This window comes from Rhinopithecus bieti, unplaced genomic scaffold (genome assembly GCF_001698545.2).
Source record: "Rhinopithecus bieti isolate Rb0 unplaced genomic scaffold, ASM169854v2 scaffold_1853, whole genome shotgun sequence".
Classification (NCBI taxonomy): domain Eukaryota; kingdom Metazoa; phylum Chordata; class Mammalia; order Primates; family Cercopithecidae; genus Rhinopithecus; species Rhinopithecus bieti.
This window is the reverse complement of record NW_016804151.1, coordinates 3,354,806-3,371,154: the sequence shown is the minus strand read 5'-3', so window position 1 is coordinate 3,371,154 and position 16,349 is coordinate 3,354,806. Positions and strand designations below refer to the sequence as shown.

The 16,349-nt window shown below is 37.3% G+C and overlaps 1 protein-coding gene across 2 annotated transcripts in view; it reads right to left on the bottom strand.

The window, feature by feature from the left end:
* RABGAP1L (RAB GTPase activating protein 1 like) overlaps nucleotides 1–16,349 on the bottom strand; it is an 808,808-nt gene that overhangs the window by 715,289 nt on the left and 77,170 nt on the right. For both annotated transcript variants that reach the window (XM_017866952.1, XM_017866951.1), the window contains exons 4-5: nucleotides 12,013–12,223; nucleotides 8,011–8,185 (exon numbers count right to left, since the gene is read on the bottom strand). In XM_017866952.1, coding sequence (XP_017722441.1) covers nucleotides 8,011–8,185; nucleotides 12,013–12,223 — 386 coding nt within the window. The remainder of the gene's footprint in view (nucleotides 1–8,010; nucleotides 8,186–12,012; nucleotides 12,224–16,349) is intronic.

The window sequence follows — 16,349 nt, the reverse complement described above, 5'->3', positions numbered from 1 at the left end:
GGAGGGAGGGAGGAAGGAAGGAAGGAAAGAGAAGGAGGGAGGGAGGAAGGAAGGAAGGAAGGTCCTTTCACTTAAAAAAAATTATCTTTCAAATATTTGCTTGCTTCTCTCAACTCTGACATTTAAACATGGTGATAAAGATATTGAACCAATTTAAGTTCACAAAATAAACTATATTTATAGATATTTCTAGGCTTCAAAATATACTATGAAATTGAATGTATCTTAAGATGATTTACTAAAACGATGTTGGTATCTGAATCTTCCCAACACTCTCTCACAAACAAGGTTTTAGCCAAGTCTCCAAGTTCTCTTTTCACTTCCCTCAGTCTCTGGGGGCTAGATACAGAACCACAGAATAAAGTAGATACTGGCTTTATTGCTAAAGCTAGTAACATAAAGAGCTACCGGCATTTTTACTCAATGTTGTTGTGCTATAAAAGTGTTGGGTTCCCAGAATGAATGCTGAAATGGTCTTATTCTTATCTATTCTATTGGTATTAGGCCACTCTACTGACTACTTTTATACATACATACATATATATGGATATACATATGTGTGTGTGTTTGTGTGTATAGCTCATCTTCATTCCTTAAAGTGAAGAAGTACTCTAAATCCAACACTTCTCCAACAGTTATTCTCCTTCTTGGTTCCAAAAGATGCATCAGATCATCACAAACTTGTGAGCTTGAAGCACCAAAGATTCTCCAAATCTCTCAGCCCACCCACAGGTTGTCAATGAAAACAAGGTGAAATATGATGGGTTAAAAAAATATTTTCAATATGTCACACTGGAAATCATAGGTAAGAAGAATACTGTGAACATTAATAAATCCCTCACTCTAGATAAAGTGAATTCAAAGTACTTGTTGAACTGTATTAGTCTAGGAATATAATATTTGTAACTTGCTTGAAACAGGAATACTCCCTATAACAGAAGAGTATGTTAACGTATGAGGTCTTTCGTTTTCCTTTGTTTCATTCACATATTCTGCCACTTTTTCTTGTACAAGCACACACAGTCTAACACATTCAAAAACTTCCGATTGCCACATTTATATCCATTAATCAATGATTACCCTAAAGTGCCTTCCCAATGCCAAATAGTTTAACTTTTAACAACTCTACAGAAATCCTACCTGCCAGTCTAAAGTTCAACTTCTGCAATAGCACCATATTTATATCATAATGTTCCTAAAATTTCTTCAGTATTTTACCATGCTATCCCCATTTTAATCTTGTATGAGTAAAAATAACAAAAGCAGCAAAGGATTGATGCTAATAAGAACTATAGGCCTCAAATCTTATACAATTAAGACAATGATAAACTCATTCCTTCAACAAATACTATTTGAGCACCTTCTGTATACCAAGTATTAGTCTAGGTGCCAAAAAACACAAGAGAGAACATACAGCCTATACTTCAGCAAATGTAAGCTGAATGTGCTTGGGGATGGATGAGAGGGAATCATTAGGTAAGCTAAAAGCAGAAAGGTTCAGCCTCAGCTGGATACTTACTGGATTTAGCCCAATAATTCAAGTGTTTATAGAGGAAAACAGAACCAAAGAATATGCTAGAAACATGTCATTGAAGACTATGCCTACAAGGTCAACTATAAACAAAGACTTTAAACTACTTTTAGTTCTCTGGGTATTCTCCACTTGCTACTCCTAAATGAAATATAAAGTCTACTGTCTGCTTTTTATACATTTAACTTCAGCATATTTTTGTTTTGTTTTGTTTTAAGGAGTGGGGAGTTTAACAGCAAAGAAAGAAGGGCAAAGAAAAAAAGCAGCAGCTCCCCTACACAGAGACAGAGGGAGAGGGGCTCCAAAGCCAAGAGACAGAACACCACCTGCCACAGATACTAACCAGGTATATATGCAGAGGCTGGAGGAGGCAATGCCTGATTTGCATAGGGCTCAGGGGATGGGTTTGACTAGGCACGTCATTCAAGTAGCAGGCGGAAAAAACTGGCCCGCCCACCCTAGCTTTTAATACGCAAATACAGGGTGCCATGATGCTCTCCACACGCAAGGATATGTGTGGGCAGCCATGTTGCCAGGAACATGTGGGACAAGGGCAAGAAGGCCGTGGGAATTGCCATGTCGGGTGGACCCAGTTTCTAACGGCTAGCATTTACATATTATAGGTTGCTGGCCTGGCTCTAAGAGTCAGGGCTTTACAAGAAACTTTTCCAGAGATGCTTTAAAAAATGAAAATTTCCCAAGGACCCCTTTTCCTCTCTATATGCCCAAAATAATATCTTAATAACTCCGACAACATTCCCCACTGTAGAGATGCCACAATAACTGCTGTTAGGCGGTTTTGGGCCAAGACTCTTTCTGGCTACTTCCAGACAAGTGTATTTTTAAGAAAGCACTGTATGTGAAAACAGAGGAACACCTGTATGTAATTTTGTATACACTGGTAGAGTTAAACCCCAGCCATATTTAATCTTTTTTCCCATCTCTTCTTTTTCACATTCTTTATGTCAGATCAGCCAGCTTGTCACATTAGAAGGCCATATCAAAAAAAGTCAAAGAACTTGGCAAATTCTAAAACAGACAGCAAGCCTTCAAGAAATTCTTTATAGAAAGGTTAAGTATACGGAACTGAGCCAGAGTGACAGAGAATGATAGAGAAAAAAAAAATCAGACTCCATCTTTCTCTCTTTTGGAGAAAGAATCTGACAGTACATTGATTGCATTAACAGCAATCAAATTGCATTTAATACTACATCTTACAAGTTGCCATTTCTACCAAGAGTTAAAATAAATTGTGAATTCTACAGTCTGTGAATAAGCTGAAACAGTAATCCAAGAATTAACAAGATAAACTTCAGAAACAATGACTATCAGTATCTTAGGACAAACTGGATAACCAATTACAGTTGTCCCTTGGTATCCATGGGGGATTGTTTCCAGGACCCCCCAAAACTCCCAGATACCAAAATCCATAGATGTTTAAGTCCCTTATACAAAATTGTATAGTATTGCATATAGCCTACACACATCTTTCCATATACTTTAATCTCTAGATTACTTATAATACCTAATAGAATATAAATGTTATGTGACTGGTTTTTATACTGTATCATTTAGGGACTAATGACAAGGAAAAAAGGCTATACATATTCAGTACAGATGAAACCATACATTTTTATCAAATATTTAAAGCCGTGGTTAGTTGACTCCATTCATGTAGAACCCACAAATATAGAGAGCTGACTGTACAACAAGAAAAGAAAATTAAAAACACATTCCATGGCAAACACTTCAATATATGTCACACTATTAAAACACATACACAAATAGTCTTGAACGGGCATTTTCTTTGCAAAAGGAAAAGGTTTATTGATAAATAATACAATCTTACTCCAGAAAACAGTATCTATAGAAAATACTAAACACAAAACTGTGTATCTGTTTGAGTTTGTTGTTGTTATTTTTGAAGAGGTAGGGAGGACAGCACATGTAGATATCTGGAATGGAGATACACCAAAATCTTAACTGTGGTGGAATTTTAAACACCTTTTATTTTCTTTTTTATTTCAGTATTTTCCAAATTGTCAAATATGTATTTACATCTTAAAGTCCAAAACACTGTTATTAAGTAACAAAGGTATTTATTTAAAATAAATAACATAGCTAGTTTCTCCAAGATGAAGTCTTTTCATTAATATTGGTGAAAGATAACCCACTCGTTTAGAAACACCATATATCAAGAAAATGTTCACTCAAGGCCAGGCATGGTGGCTCACGCCTGTAATCCCAGCACTTTGGGAGGCTGAGGCAGGTGGATCATTTGAGGTCAGGAGTTCAAGACCAGCCTGGCCAACAAGGTGAAACCCCATCTCTACTAAAAATGTAAAAATTAGCCAGGCATGGTGGCATGCGCCTGTAATCCCAGCTACTCAGGAGGCTGAAGCAGAAGAATCGTTTGAACCCAGGAGGTGGAGATCATAGTGGGCTGAGATCTTGCCACTGCACTCCAGCCTAGGAGACTTCGCTTAAAAAAAAAAAAAAAAAAAAAGTTCACCCAAGAAATAAATGTGAAAATACATACCTTGAAAGGTATGTATTAAAATTTTAAAACAACTAGCTCAAATACATTATTCATGGGAAGGAGCTAAAATAAGAGGCACATTACCAGGAAACTTTTAAAATCATAAAATCAACTGATTTAAGGAAAACATGGACAAGATAACTTCCGATTTATGTTCCAAAATGAGGCATTTAGCTAACATACCAATTAAATATTTGTTTAGAAATGATATTTTCCACTGGGTGCGGTGGCTAACACCTGTAATGCCAACACTTTGGGAAGCCCAGGCAGGTGGATCACCTGAGGTCAGGAGTTTGAGAGCAGCCTGACCAACATGGTGAAACCCTGTCTCTACTAAAAATACAAAATTATCCAGGTATGGCGGTGCGTGTTTGTAATCCCAGCTACTTGGGAGGCTGAGGCTGGAGAATCACTTGATCCCGAGAGGTGGAGGTTGCAATAAGCCAAGATTGTGCCATTGCACTCTAGCCTGGGCAACAAGAGTGAAACTCCATCTCGAAGAAAAAGAAAAGGAAATTTTCCCATGCAAGGAACAGGTTTTCTTTTATACAGTGTCATATCTGCAACCCCAATGCAATAAGAATAAATATCTTCCCAATGATGCCCTTGATATTTATCAAGAAATATCTCTGAAGGCCTTTAACACCAGATGATAAAAAACATGCTTCTATAATGTAACACTCAAGAGTTTCTAATACTGAATAGTATCCTAAAACATACAAATATCATCAAAATCTGCTTTGAATAGAATGGTTACACTAGCTAGTAGAAACAAAATCTTAAGACTCAACCCTTTAAAAGTATCTTTTAAAAGTTTTATATAATACATCCACAAAGATGCAACAAGAACAGGTGCCTCCTTGTATTTTTTTCACTACACTTTCTGATACCTTGCCTAGTCTGCAATTCTTCAGCAGAAGCCTAGCATATCATTCTCCTTATACAGAGATCATTGACCTCAAGATACTTCTGGTTGGATTGTCCAACTATTTTGCCATAGATTACTGAAATCTACTCCAGCAGGGTCCTGTAGAAGCACAGCAAAGTGTTTGTTGCAAGTCAAATGTGTCCTAACCCTTCTGTGGGACCTCCTAATCCTTGTGTCACAGGTGTCCAAGAGAGTCATCACCCTCACTGGGATTCCCTTCTACCACTGTTGGTGCCTGGAGTTTGGGGGTTTTATAGTGAAATAAGCATCACAGTGACAGTAGTGGCAGCCATGCTGCTACTCCTGCTTCAGAAATCTTCCTTTAACGACAAACCTCTTCAGCTCTCATCCATGAGCTCTCTGAAAAAAAAAAATAATAAATAAATAAATAAATGCGTGGCATTGCTGCACAGCACATACTTAAGCAGTAAGACTGTTTGTCACCTGGTTCCTGAACTATCTGCCAACAGTTTGCGCCCATCAAGAGGGACTGAAATACTAACGACTAAAGGTGCTCATCACAGAACAGAAAACTTCTGGGAACTAGACAATCAGATGGCCAGTAAATATAACTAAAAGACTTCAGATTAATTAAAAGCATAATTATTTTTTAGGGCAGAGAGGAAGATGTTGGACAGCTTCTGTAAAAGGGTCAGATAAAATACAAAACGTAACTGGAATACAAGCTATGTTACCAATAAATCCCTTTATAAAACATAACTAAAATACAAAAATCCATATTTGTGTTTTAGAATATGTAAGCAACAGGAAAGTTGTTACTGAAAACTGAATGGCTCTTCAAAGTCAAAGACTTCAATTTAAAACCCAGCTCTCTCACCCAGTCTCTTAGACACAGGATAAACAAAGGGTAATCATACAATTTATCATCCAAACCACAAGACTTTTGAGAATAAAAATGAGGGTATTAGTAATAACCTGGACAATAAGCATAAAGTAGAACTGCTCCAGGCAAAGAGAAACATAAAGTCACTTGTCTAATAAGACCAACCTGGTCATGGGCTATTATGAGTATCAAATGAATGCTTAGCACAGTGCCTGGCATAAGCTCTCTATTTATACCGGGTTATTCCTCATTTAGAACTGATGTCTCATTCATTACCTGGAGGAGGATTTTTAAGTTTTTTTAAAAAGAAATAATGTTTCATAATAAGGTTTAATGACCACTGTCATGTATTTCTCCTTCAAACAATATATTTTACCACTAATGCCCCCATAATGTAACACTTTCTAAAATGCACTCTAAAAAATTTATAATAGATGGAGATAACTTTCTTACAACGTGCAATGGAACAAATACGCTCTCTAGAAATAGAGAGCATTTATTTAATACTATATCCAAAATGGTCTGGCCAAGAATTTCCTACAGTTTTTTTCCACTGCTTACCTACAATGATAAGCTCTCAAAAATAACAAACATTTCCCCTACTCTGAACTCAAGTGAATGCTATAATCCAAAAGAAGACAGTTTCATACCATTAGTTATGGAAACCTCTTGCAGCAATTCAGTTTCCTTCTGCAGCAGTATTTCTCTCTCCAAGCAGCAGGTTCTCCAGGTCTTCAAAGCTCATGTCCTTGCTGTTGAGTTCCAGTGATTCAGAAATCACACAGGTGTGTTAAATGATGGCTGCCAACATGAAATGCCAGGATTCTACCATCTGCTTCCCCACCTCTGTAGTGGAGTTCGTAAGGATCAGAAATAGCCCCCCTCATTCACAAAAACATACATATTCCTTCAGCATATTTATATTCACTATTATATGCCAGGCACACTAGCAGCAAACTTACACTCATTCACTCTCTTATCTATCAGACCATTTTGAATAAGAAGTCAGTATACACATTGATATATAAGTGCAGGGGAAAAAATAGATAAAGCCCCATCTAAAAAACAAAACACAAAACTTCAACTTCTTTCATAAGGCATGCGTTCCGACAGATAATTTCTACAGTTACAATCTAAATTTTATGTGTCTGTGCATGTTCAGTTTAGTGTAAAGCAAACTGATTACTAGGGCACAAGAACTGACATACCCATCATGCTTTGTATCAAACTCAGAGAAATCTACATTTCCATGAATTCCCATTTTGTGGCCAGAAACAAACTCAAAATTCCTGTTAATGGAATGATTTATTCATGTTTCATGATAGAGGCTAGAATAACTTGCTTTCAGCACTTTCTGCTGATAATTTATTTTTTTACAAGCAAACATACCTGAGACATTGCCATCCACACCTATTTATGAATGCCTTTGAAATGGCTGCAAGTACTAAGAGTTTAACAGTGCAACATTTTAAAATCGGGGATAATTCAACAGATGTAGAAAAGAAGATTTCCCTATGCATTTAACAGCATTTAATCTAAACCATTTCTCCTAACAATAATCGACCAATTAATAATTGCTATAAAAAAAACTTACTGGCATTTTCAAAGGACTACAAGTTGTTATACCCGCTCTATGTGAGCATTTGTATTTTTAATTAAGCCAGTTCTCTGGAGCAAAATATAGCCTCTGAGCAAGAAAGCACAAAACAAATAATCACCAGTGAAAACCACAGAGATCAATAAAATAATCTTAATGCAATATCTAAATGAAAGCAATATGCAACTATCAAGCCCATCCAGAGAAACAGGTATCGTTATAGGCACTTTTTTAAATCACATGGAACAATCTACTAGGGCAAAGTAATAAGACAACTGCAAAAATAGTCTCCCTTCTGAGCATAAGCAATTCACTACCATGGTTTGGTAGAAAGGCAACATCCAGTTGTATTTTTCTATGACAAGAAAATAAGCTGTGAGAGTGCCCTACCTACGCAGATATACCGGAATTGATTTTCCACATTCAGTTCTATGTCATTACAAATACTAATTTTGTCTTTAGAAATATGCTCCAAATTTATGTAATGTATTTATACAACAGTGAAATTAGAGCTCAAAAAGGTTACCCTAATTCATCTCTATAGCAAATTGCTATACTATAGTATACTTACTGCCTCTTTAATTTCACAGGAGAAAACATGTATCTGAAACTCTTCTGAACCATGGGAACTCTCTGTAAATGCAAAGCAATTGCTCTCTGTTGTTCCGTCATGTCCACGTGCGCAGAATAAAACCTTATAGATTGGAAAAGATGCTATCTCCACATTGCTGGATTGGTCTATGATTCTGTAGAACAGTAATGAAAAGTTAGATAAAATATTAACTATCAAAGAACAAAGACATATTTCCAGTTAGGTTTAAAAAAAAGAAAAAAAAAGAACAAATAGTTAAATAGTTTTACTATGACAATATATGATATATAAACATAACTATCTTTTTTCCCCTTTCTTTTTTTTTTTCTTTTTTTTTTTGAAACACAGTTTCGCTCTTTCCCCCAGGCTGGAGTGAAGTGGCCCAATCTTGGCTCATTGCAACCTCCACCTCCCGAGTTTGAGCGATTCTCCCGCTTCAGCCTCCCAAGTACCGGGATTACAGGTGCCCGCCATCACACTGGGCTAATTTTTGTATTTTTTGTAGAGATGGGTTTTTGCCATGTTGGCCAGGCTGGTCTTGAACTTCCGACCACAGGTGATCCACCCTGCCTTGGCCTCCCAAAGTGCTAGGATTATAGGCATGAGCTACTGCACCCAGCCAAACAAAAGTATCTTAAAATCACAAAATAAACTGGAATTAACAATGCAAGAGAGAACAAATTATCTTCATTTTCATAACACACACACACACACACACACACACATGCAAACACACAAACACATACACACAAATTCTTTATTATCTTCTAACAATTTCTTCATTCTTGTGTTTCCTATGATCCAACTCATTTACTCCAAAGCTAAGTATACATGCCTGGTAACAACTATATCACCCATCCCTAAAATCTAGTCTTTTTCGGTTATGACAAAATGAATGCCAGTCTAGAACAGTATAGACTATCCCTGAAGAGCCCACTTCTATTCAGAGAAGCACCTATTAGTTTATCTAAGCCCCAGTTCATTGTTCAACTGAGGCCCTTTCTAGCACAGAAAAGGTCAGGTGGTTCCAAAGATGAATTCAACAACAGAATACAACAGCTGAAAGGAGTCTGTGGGATTTGGAAGCAAATAATTCTCTGACTTTCCCTACACAAATCCTAAGTCCTGGCTGGGCACAGTGGCTCATGCCTGTAATCCCAGCACTTTAGGAGGTTGAGATGGGTGGATCACTTGAGGTCTGGAGTTCAAGACCAGTCTGACCAACATGGCGAAATCCCATCTCTACTAATAAATACAAAAATCAGCCGGGCATGGTGACGGGCACCTGTATTCCCAGCTATTCAGGAGGCTGAGGCATGAGAATCACTTGAACCCACGAGGCATAGGTTTCAGTGTGCCGAGATCATGCCACTGCACTCCAGTCTGGGGCGACAGAGAGAAACTGTGTCTCAAAAACAAAAACAAAACAAAAAACAATCCTAAGTCCTGGATTGATCTACACATTGAAGACCCCTTCAAGATCTCAAATTAAGAAACTGAGGGGTAAGGGGACAACCCCAGGAATAAAGAGGCAAGTCAAAACATTAAATCTCTGTCAAAGTGTGTCTGGCAAATTGAAGCTAAACAGATAACATAGAAGACATTTTGAAAACAATTTTCTTTAAAAGACATCTTGACATTTTAGATGCCAACATATAAACAATATACATGCAAAACCCCTTCCTGAAAATTCAAAGCATTTTTACCAAAATTTTCTAAATTTATATTGCTATTATTTTGGTACTCGGAACTTACCTAAGTTTTCCCACATTCTAAACTTTAGAGAATGAGGCAAATCAGACAGGGTTTTAAAAAGATTAAAGCAACTTTCAGAGAATATTTCAGGCTCAAGGCAAATTCAACCTCATCTCTTTGACGTGGTCTGCTTATTTGTTCATTCAACAAATATTTGCTAAAATCTTGCAATGAATCACTTACTTCCCTAGCCACTGAAGCTACAGCAGGGAAAAATACAAAGAAGTTATTCTCACAAGCTTATAATCTAGTGAGGAAGATATCCAATAAACTAATAAGCAAATAAATATAATATCTATTCAAAGAAAAGTGCTATTAAAAAAAAAACAGCCCAGTATGAAGAAAGAGAGTTACATGATACAACCAAGGAAGTCTTCTTACGATAAAATGTTTACTAAGATGAAACAAAAAACATTGGAAAATCAGGGAAAGATTTACTTAGGGAGAATAAAGATAATATGCCAAGGTCCTGGGGTGGGAAGTGCGACTGATAAGTCCTGTGAGAATGAATACAGAGGCTAGGATAACCGGAATGTAATGAATGAAGAGAGAGAAAGGGAGAGGAAAGTGGTACTAATATTGGAAGTAAACAAATTATCTTCATATTCTTGCATATCTTACACACACACACACACACACAAATCTGCATCTTCTTTTGATAAATGAAGAGAGAGAAGGGAGGAGGGAGACAGAAGGACAGAGAGAGAGAAGGGAGTCCTCTTGAATAAGATTAGTATCCTTATAAAAGAAACCCCTCTTACACTCTCTTCTACCATGAGAGAACACATGAACCAGGAAGCAGGCCCTCACCAGACACCAAACATGCTGGAGCTTTGATCTAGGAACTCCCAACCACAAGAACTATGAAAAATAATTATCTGTTGTATGTAAACCACCAGTCTATGGCAGTTTGTTAACAGCAGCACAAACAGGCTAAGAAGAAAGGAAGGAAGGAGGAGGAAGGGAAGAACAAGTTGGAGCAATAGGTCAACAGTGGCTAACCATGATAAGGATTTCAAATATAACCACAAGTGTGACTGAGGCAAAGACTGAATGTAGGAGAAAAACATTATCTGACTTACTTTTTTTTTTTAATTGAGATGGGATCTCTGTCACCCAGGCTGGAGTGCAGTGGCGTGATCTCCACTCACTGCAACCTCCATCTCCGGGGTTTGAGCGAATTCTCCTGCCTCAGCCTCCTAAGTAGCTGGGATTACAGGCATGTGCCACCACACCTGGTGAATTTTTGTATTATTTTGCCCAGGCTGGTCTCGAACTCCTGACCTCAAGTGATTCATCCACCTCAGCCTCCCAAAGTGCTGGGATTACAGGTATGAGCCACCACACCCGGCCCTGAGTTACATTTAAAGAAACTAAAGGTTCAGCTGACGTAATGTATTATTCCTAAGTAAGCATAAGAGGAAAAAGTCATTTTGCTTCTTTCCAGTCTAATGTAAGTAACTTAAAATCTATGGCTCACTCCTGTTTCTTTCAACCACTATTACTTGACAAGCCGAAGGCAGATTTTTATGCTTATTCAGGATAGAGAAATGCACATTACAAGTATTTTTACAGTTTTATTTCTATTTATAATATTCTAAGCGTAATTGTTGATATGGGTTTGGATCTGCAGCCCCATCCAAATCTCATGTCAAATTGTAATCTCCAATGGTGGAGGTGGTGCCTGGTGAAAGGTGATTGGATCATGGGGGCAGTTTCTTATGAATGGTTTAGCACCATCCCCTCAGTGCTGTTCTCATGATAGTTGAGTTCTCATGAAACCTGGTTGTTTAAAAGTGTGTGGCACCTCCCCCTTCTCTCTCTTGCTCCTGCTCCTGCCAAGTAAAACGATTCTGCTTCGCCTTGACTACTGCCATGATTGTAAGTTTCCTGAGGCCTCCCCTCCTGAGACCTCCCTCCCAGAAGCTGAGCAGATGGCCAGCATCATGTTTCCTATACAGTCTGCAGAACCAAGAGCCAGTTAAACCTCTTCTCTTTATCAATTATCCAATCTCAGATATTTCTTTATTGCAGTGCAAGAATAGACTAACACAATTGTTCAAATGCCCCCTTTCAAACAGTGAACACAGTCTAAGCCTAAACATGTTTACTTTGCATGTCTACAGTGAGTTCACAGCAAGTCCTACACCTGATGATGCTATAACATCTTTGCCACCACCTAAAAGACTTAATACGTGTCTAGAGAAAAAAAAAATTAGAGCTTACCTCACAGAACCTTCTGGAACATTTGGTACATACAGGGTAACAGGAAAGGGGTACTGACTGGAAGATTTCATGGTTGCCATTGCCCGTAAAGCCTCTACTTCATTACGTGGGGAAGAAACCTTCATACATCCTAAGTAGGTCAGTTTATTAAATAAAACACTATCTTCTTCAGGTAGTCCACCTGGAGAAGATGGTCTGGGTGTACAAATTTCTGAAGAAACAAAAAGAGAAACACTCAAAAGTCAATGCAAAACTCCACCATCATTATAATCTTGCCAATGCCCAAAAAGAAATGAAATATTTCAAATAAAACCTAGGTCTCTCTATTTTCATTTCTTTTATATTTTAACATTTTAGGATTTAAAATCTAGGATTCTAGGATTTTATAATCCTAAATCTTATGTCAGAGTTCCAGAGTCAGCCATTTCATACTTTCAAATCTCTCAAAATATTATCTTACTTAGCTGTAAGTTCTTCAGATGAGAGAAAAAAATTTAAGCTTTATATTAAAAAAAATCAAAAATATAGACTACAAGTATGTAAAAGAAAACAGAACCTCTGGTCTCCAAACTCACTATGCCAAAGCAAAAGACAAGCTTGGGAACCAAGTCACGCAATACTGCCTTCTTTTTGTTCCCAGATAGCTGTAAATTCACAACCCTGTGTCACAGCCTCATCCATATGCCAGGTTTCCACAACGATAGAAGGGCACATATCTCCCCAGATGGCTTCCCTCACAGATGACTCACAAGGAAATTCCTTGTGAGCCCCTAAATCTTTTAAGATATGTATCCTCCCTATAAACTAGCTCTAAAGCTGAGTTCTGTCAAATCTCATCCTGACAATATCAATTATCAGCTTATCTTTACAGACACAGGACAAGACCAGAAATCATCCCTTCACCTACACTAAGATGAATGCATAATTGGCTTTTTCCTCTACTTCTTTTCACATGTAAAATGTAGATTTATTGAGGCTAGTCAAAGCCTCACAAGAAAGCAACCATTTGCCTTACCGCCTACCTTTCCCTCTTTTTTAACTTGTTCTTGCACTTTCCCCTCTAAACGCTGAAGTTCCCAAAACCCTTCTAGAAAAGCACAGGTCACAGTTACTCCTGTGGCCTATGTTTTTCCCAGGCACATACTAAACCCTTGACTAAGTAAACCTCTACGGATTGAGACCTGCCACTTTTTGGTTAACAAGTGATATAGAACAATAAGGAGAAAAAAACTACACTAAAGATAGTGTGAATCAGCCCCAAAATAATGAGGACTAAACAAAAGTAAATCAGTTAAAAGTTTCTCTTGACTGTAAAGATCCTTCACTGCACCACATTTATTAAGCAGCCTAACTTCCTAAGCAAAAAAAAAGCAACGTTAAAATGTTACATCTCATACCAACAACAAATGTCAAGCTCCTTACTTCCCTCACTCCTGGTTTGCTGGCTTCTATGAACTATGTAAGTGTTCCAGTGGAATTTTTTTTTCTCAAAATAATTATTTTTGGAGAATGAATCTATGATTGCTTCAACCAATTCCATCCCCATCATAATGAAATTCTTTAAAAAAAAAAAAACTGTTCATTTTATTCTAAGAACAGCAGGCAGCCAAGGTCCAATTGTGGTTAGAGAGCATCCATCTGCGTGTACCAGGTAGTATAACATTCTCCCTTCATGCCCCTACCCAAAATCCACATTCTGCTTGGCTTCCCCTTTGTTACCTACATTCATGCTGCACAAAATTAAGCATACATGTATCACTTGAACCAGGTCCTTGCAGAATTTTCAGACTGCCATTACCAGGATTCCTCTTGTAGGATAGGATTTTAATAAATAAATCACAGAAGCCATTTCAAATTCCCCCACTGCAGCTCCCAAATATTATACTAAAATATGCAACTTCACCACTGACTTTTTTGTTAAGAAACTAAAGCCATTCAAAATGAACTACTTCATCTACCAAGTTCTTCAACCACTGAAACATGTTTTTCTCCCTGTTTCAGTCAGTTCAATATAATGTATTTCAAAAGGGATAAATAAAAACCTACAAATACATTTTAATATGTTTAAATTATTTTGTATTAGATTATTATATACATGTATGTTATTACATGCTTTTCTTAATGTAACAAGCACTTATGCAGCAACAATAAGACTGATGAGCCTGGGTGATTAAGTAGTTCAGGTGGTCTAACATAGTGTAACTAGAGTCTTAAAAAAATAAAAAACATAGGATGAATGGGAACTAGGGAGAAACAATAAAAATAATATTTAAAAAAAGAGAAAAGAGGAGGCCAAAAAGAAGTTGTTTGAAGAGGTATTTTACAAATCTGTGTAAACCAAGATTCATGACTCTATAAATCCCAAATATAAAACAGTACAGAAACTGAACCAAAAATAACAAATGATAGAATTGGCAGATAAGGCCTATAAAACGACTATCATAAATATGATCAAGGATTTAAAGATAAACATCTAACAAAAGAAGAAAAATGAAAGACATAAAAAAGAACCAAAAGAAATTCTAGAGCTGAAAAAATATAAGATCTGAAGTAAAATATTCCCCAGGTGGATATAACAGCAGTTTCTAAATTGCAGAAGAAGAATGTTAAAGGAAGTTCCTTGGGCTACAGGAAAATGATACAGAGAAAACTGAAGCGCACAAGAAGTTAAATATGAGAAAAAGAGCTATTCCTTGCTCTTTAATTTCTTCAAAATATAACAGACTATTTAAAGCCAAAATGAAAAACACCCAGGAGGTGGAGGTTGCAGTGAGCTAAGATCCTGCCATTGTACTCCAACCTATGCAAGTATTTTGTAGAATTTGTAACATATGTATTAGTGAAATGAATGAGAGCAGAAGCATAAAATCTTACAATGTACCTGAAGTGTTATGATAGTATTAGAATGTACATGAGTTAAAGAGTTGGGTTATAAACTCCAGAGCAACTACTAAAATAATAAAACAAAATTATATAGCTAATGTGCCAATGATGGAGATAAAACAGAACATTAAAAATAATCTAGAAGGCAGGAAAGGAGGGGGAAAAACAAAACAGAAGAGACAAAGAGAAAACAAACAGCAAGACAGTAAGTACACTTAGATCCAAATATATTAAAAATTACATCAAAAGTAAATGGTCAGCTGGGCGTGGTGGCTCATGCCTGTTATCCCAGCACTTTGGGAGGCCAAGGCAGGCAGATCACGAGGTCAAGAGATCGAGACCATCCTCGCCAACATGGCGAAACCCCATCTCTACTAAAAATATATATATATATATATTAGCTGGGTGTGGTGATGTGCACCTGTAGTCCCAGCTACTCAGGAGGTTGAGGCAGGAGAATTGCTTGAACCCAGGAGGTGGAGGTTTCAGTGAGCTGAGATCGTGCCATTGCACTCCAGCCTAGGCAGCAAGAATGAAACTCCATTTCAAAAATAAAAAAAAGTTAATGGTCAGCTTTTTCTGTAAAGGGTCATACGATAAATATTTTAGGTTATGTGGGCCAAGAGACAAAATCTACAATATTATGCAAGTATTTATACAAGTGAGAAAACAACCCTCCACAGATTTTTTAACAAAATTTAAAACTTAATTATGGATACTAAACTTTGAATTTCATATAAGCGTCATGTGTCACAACATTAGTCTCCTTTTGATATGCTTCAGCCATTTAAAATGTAAAACCATTTTACTTTGCAAACCACACCATAAACAAGTAGGAAGTGGAATTTGGCCCACAGATAGTAGTTTACTTACCCTAGTCTAAACCCAACTAAAAGACAGAGATTGTCAAACTGGATTTTCAAAAGGTATCTATGATAAACACTCTTTAAAGATAAAAATAGGTGAAAATTTGTTTTAAAAAAAGGAAAAAGAAAAATATATACCATGCAAACACTAATCATAAGAAACCAAAAGTGGCTATATTAACATAAGAAAAACTAGACTTCAGGACAAGGAATTTTAACCAAAAGAAAAGGGATACTTCGCAATGCTAAAACGGTCAATTCATTAAGAAAACACAAAAATTCTAAGTGACTATGCCCTTAATAGCAGAACTTCAAAATAGCTGAAGCAAAATCAGACTCAAGATGACTGAACTGGGCCGGGCGCGGTGGCTCAAGCCTGTAATCCCAGCACTTTGGGAGGCCGAGATGGGTGGATCACGAGGTCAGGAGATCGAGACCATCCTGGTCTACACGGTGAAACCCCGTCTCTACTAAAAAATACAAAAAACTAGCCGGGCGAGATGGCGGGCGCCTGTAGTCCCAGCTACTCCGGAGGCTGAGGCAGGAGAATGGCGTAAACCCGGGAGGCGGAGCTTGCAGTGAGCCAAG